The sequence below is a fragment of the Penaeus japonicus genome, unplaced genomic scaffold (genome assembly GCF_977035675.1).
Source record: "Penaeus japonicus unplaced genomic scaffold, GWHDUDI00000001_assembly GWHDUDI00000003, whole genome shotgun sequence".
Lineage (NCBI taxonomy): Eukaryota > Metazoa > Arthropoda > Malacostraca > Decapoda > Penaeidae > Penaeus > Penaeus japonicus.
In genome coordinates this window covers 13,697,731-13,702,730 of record NW_028234405.1, presented here as the reverse complement: position 1 = coordinate 13,702,730, position 5,000 = coordinate 13,697,731, and the positions used below count along the sequence as shown (strand labels likewise).

Sequence of the window (5,000 nt, the reverse complement as noted above, 5' to 3'; positions counted from 1 at the left end):
ATATATTTCTTTTCTTTTCTTTTTCTTTCTTTTTTTTTCTTTATCTCTTTGGTTGTATTTACAGACATGTGCATATTTTTTTTCCGGTTGTGTCACAGTGATGCATAATTTTGGGTTGTGATAAATTCTACTTGTGTTTACCTGTGCTTTTCGTTGGGACAGTGCCCTTGTTTTTTGGTTGTACTTGCATTCTCAGATCAATTTTGTAAATGATCATAAAGCCATGCCTATGTGGGAGAGCTTTCCTTGGCAAACTTTGAAATGGACAATGAACAAAGCTATTTTACTAGCAAAGCTTCGCTATTACGAAGCTTTGCTCCATTTCCAACATCATGTCAAGCAAAATTTGGTCAGCAAAGACTATAAGCAGTAACAGTAGGAAAGCTTTGTGAGATCAAGAAACAATATTGTACTGTACTGTAGACATGCTACAAATATCACATTTTGGGCTTGGTAACACATTATTATACTTTCTTTTTTTTCTCCCCCCAAGACCTAGAACTGAGAATACTAATTGGGTTTTAATACTGATGAATGAAATATTTTATACCAAATAATTTATGTTAAAGATTCTGACAATACATTTAACAGTTACTAATCACATATGTGGCCTTTGATATGTGTTGCCAAATTTCCATTTAGTTTAAAGCCGTGATCACTATATACCATAAAGCCCCTAATATGAGGCACTTGAAAGAATGCAAACATAAAATGGAGAACTGATAAAAAACAAGACTTACAAATTATCAACACTTTAATCTCCAGACAACATACAGAAGGAGACTAATACATTCTATCTGACAAAAGATGTGAGTACTAGTCCTAAAATTTGTAATCATAGGTAATAATAATCCTTTTATTCCAGGTTATGCAATTATGCAACACTTCACTCTATACAATATTGCAACAAAATTCCAATAATGTAAAGGTTTGCAGATCATGCTCATGGAAATTTTGCTGCCAGGAAAATAATCTATAATTGATCACTGAACAATGAAATTAAAAAGAATTAAAGGATACATTCCTTGTACTCTCTCATTTTTATTTTACAAACTAGTATTGTACGGGTGTATAGAAAGCATGCAGTAAGTTGGTTTTAGAAAAGAGCAGTTGTTTTATTAATGCAAAACTTGTACATCATTCTACAAGTGCTATAAAATATATAGATAAACACACACACCATATTACTGAAACTAACATAGAGCCTTTGCTCCTCATGAGTAAAAAATAAGCTAATTTCTAATATGGGCAACCTTTGAGCACAAAAAAATAAAATAAGAATAAAAATCCCAGTTCCACTTCCTGTATCCCAGTATCAGGTTACTTAAATTGAGGTTTTCTGTACAAGGTCTATCATTACCATCAGTAACTGGTCTTGAACAATGTTAAGCACATTTTAATAAGGATGCAACTGAATAAAACAAACAAGATATATATATAAAGTGAGGGGGGAAAATTGATGTCAGTATGTTGTTTATTCACATTCAAAAGATATTATCTGGCTAAGTTAGAAATAAAATGAGCAGTTGGAGATCATAACGAACACATGTGTACCAATACAAATGTGTACAAAAAAAAGCTATATAAACCAATTGGGTGGAGAAAATTAAACCATAACTAGGACAACAATTAACGTTTCCATTGTGACACAATCTATTAATGCTTAGAATGGCACCACAAATGGCATCACTGACGTCAGTGGCTTGAAGGAATCCATTTAATAGAAGACAAGAGAACAAAAGAAGCAACTTCTTTCTTTTCTTATAAACAGCCTGCAGATGCCTTTTGTTTTCAGACTATCCTTTTGTGATGCTGGCCTATAATAAAGTTGAGTATAAACTTAGTACAAGTGAGATGAAGAAAAAAAATATTTGACTGAAACTTTAAATGACAGGGGAGGAGACATTAGCACCCAATCCTGGTCTAAATTACATGTGCTCTGCACTAAATATATACTAAAACAAACAGCTTCACTCTATAGAACTCTTTAATATAGCACTATTTATTTCTCATTAAAAGAATAATTTAAGTAAAGATGCACACAAATAACTTGAAATGGAGGCTACAGCAAATCGGTTTTCCAAGTGCTTAAAAAGTCTTACGCTGCACTCAATCTCACCAAAAAAGAATGGCTATGTATTTTCTTTCCTTCTTTTAATCAATAAAAAAGACTATATCCATGTCTGTTCACAGGGAAGGCGGAGAGGGGGTTTCGGCAGGATGCATACATGGTCATGGTATGGATGGTATCAGGTACCAAAGGTTCTTAGGACTGGGCAGGAGGGACCTCTTGCGCCGGTGCTGGTTCCTCCACCTTTGCTGCCTCTTCCTCTCCTACCGCAGCTTCCAGAGCTTGTCTTGCCAATTGCTCTATCGGCTTGAAAGGACTCTCAGTGGGGTTGTTCTCAAGGTACTGCAAACAATGGTGATTAACAATGATGACAATGACACATCAAAATCAAAATTAACAAAATACTTCGGATTTCAACATCACACATGATAACCAGAGCACTTTTGGATCTGTTGGTTGTGGGCAATAAATATTTTTCTAAAAACTTATTAAAAAATAAAAAAAAGACTCACCTGGTATCCAAAGAGAAGACCCACTAGAATGAGGGCTAAGAAAATCAACTTTACTAACAACCGAACTGTCGCAGCCATCTTGCTGCCACCTGTACTAGGTTGTTCTTCCACTTGTTTTGCAACACTCTCTCGTACAATCCCACTGGAAAGGAAAAACATTAGATCAAATGCATTTGCATTTGCTTTTTATTGTCTGCTTAGAATGCAGTTTCTTTAAATCTGGGAGTAGAAAAAGAAGATCGAGAGAAAGAAGAGAGGAGGAAGAATAAAGGGCAGCACTGAAGAGACAGACAGTAAAGTATTCAAAAAATATATTCTAATGCAGTATGTATGAAATTTCATTACACTGCCATTTCAAGGGTCAGGGGATCTTACATTTACAGCTCAATGATACTCCCTTACCTTCTTCCATTATTGACAAATTTCCGTGATGTGTAGCTTTCAGATGATGTGGAAGTGATGGTACGGAGAGAGCGTCGTGGAGAGGGAGTGTGAAGTTCAGGGTCGAAAACCACATCAGCTCTCTCCGACTCTGGCAACAAACAAATAAATACAAATGAGACGAAGTATTGGAAAAGTCTTCTTCTTGTCTTTTTTTAACAAAACACTTGAAATTTTAATACATAAAAAATTAAGTTAGAATCTAATTAGAAAGTACAAAGATGAATAACAAAATAGTACAAAGATGAATAACAAAATAGTTAAATTCAATTAAATCTTAATTATACATATGCATTTTTTCCATTACAAAATAACTGCTTGTGCTTATTCCTTTTATCTAAGAAAATAATGACAATTACAATGTCTTTAAAACAATTTACCTGTGCTAATAAACATCCGCTTACGGATCTCTGGTTGCACTGGAGAGCTGACTGGTACCGACTGTTGTGACGTGGATGGCCTGCTTTTTGGTGGCTCTTCTACAACTGTGAAACAAAACAAAATAAAAATGCTTATAGAGTGTAAAACAACAGATATTTTTTCATATTTACAGATCAGATGCTTCATTTTGCTACACATTCCTCTTGATCAACTGTAAAAGCTTTCTGTGCTTGTCAGCACAGAAAATGAATGCAATACTAGCTGAAATTATACTATTTTATCAATTTCATCAATTAATATCACTAACATTAGGTTTAGAGCACTGAAGGAAAATTTGTTCAATGTATCTAGCAGAAAAAAGTACTACAAAATAATATTTCTGAGAAAAACTTTGTTTTCTTTCAAAATGAGGTTCTAACCTTTAGTATAAGTTTTACACATAGGATATGGGGCCTCTATGTGCTTGTTTTGACTACAAGATAGGCACCAGTGCCACCTGCAGGGCACACTAGTCAGTCAGGTTATATTTAACCCATTCACGCCGGGGCAGTTCCGGCTTTGCGCGGTCGCAATACTGGGGTTCTCGAACGCATAAGCCTAACGCCTCGAGATTCTCGGGCGCACAAGCCGCAAGCCTCAGTTGCGGCTTCCCCTCATAGCGCGTCCAGGGCGTCTGACGCGAAAAACACAATACGTGCTATTACGTCACCCGGCGTGAATGGGTTAAGAGGGAGAGAACAACACACATCACATTTAGGCCTTTTACGCTTTCTTTCATTCACTAGTTATAAGGCTTACATGTGCTACCTGACAGGGTTTTTCAATGTTGTAAATTTCTGATATTCATTCTGTAGGCCAGAATACAGATCAGCTCATTATCTTCTTTATTATCAGTCTAATAGAAGTATAACAGTTTTATGGGAGGACAAAATGAAAGTTTATTAGGGCAATCTGTGCTTACAGCGGAGAGTGCCACAAACAAACCATGTTGGCAGGGGGGTACATTACAGCCACTGCATATGGTCTGGTCCACCTTCCTTATTTCATTCTGCTTGTCTATAATGCACCACCAGTACTTGAGTCACATGTTGGCATCTTTCGGTATGTCATCGCTCTCAGGAAAAAGTGCTTGGTTGAGACTGTGGATGGGTACCCTTCAAGGTTTAATTTCCAGCTGGTGCCAGAAGAGAGTGGTGCGGTCTGTGTCTCAGATTTTGAATTAACCTATATTACAGCAACTGTGATAATTAACCCATTCGAACCAGATGACGTGCTGACACATTATGTGGTTTTTGGGTCAGACGCCGATGAGCGCCCGGACAGCCCATGCTCGTGGCTAGTATGCCTGAGAATACCAAGCTGTTAGGTTTATGCACTAGAAATTCCCAGCATTCTGACCATTCAGACCCGGAATAGACCCAGCGTGAATGGGTTAAAATGATAATTTCCATCATCTGTCTCTACATATGATCATAACTCTTTGTATGATTGTAAAAAAACAAAAGAAAAAACTCTGACAGGTAAAAGAAATTTACCTAAGTCAGCACTTTCACGTCATCCTTGACCATGGTATCATTTTTCATCATCAGCACATT

General features: G+C 36.5%; 1 protein-coding gene across 2 annotated transcripts in view; it reads right to left on the bottom strand.

The window, feature by feature from the left end:
* Positions 1-736: 736 nt before the first annotated feature.
* Positions 737-5,000, bottom strand: part of LOC122257514 (uncharacterized) — a 26,221-nt gene continuing 21,957 nt past the window's right edge. For both annotated transcript variants that reach the window (XM_043022824.2, XM_043022825.2), the window contains exons 4-7: positions 3,405-3,509; positions 2,986-3,115; positions 2,584-2,725; positions 737-2,413 (exon numbers count right to left, since the gene is read on the bottom strand). In XM_043022824.2, the coding sequence (XP_042878758.2) occupies positions 2,267-2,413; positions 2,584-2,725; positions 2,986-3,115; positions 3,405-3,509 (524 nt within the window). In that variant the 3' untranslated portion in view covers positions 737-2,266. The remainder of the gene's footprint in view (positions 2,414-2,583; positions 2,726-2,985; positions 3,116-3,404; positions 3,510-5,000) is intronic.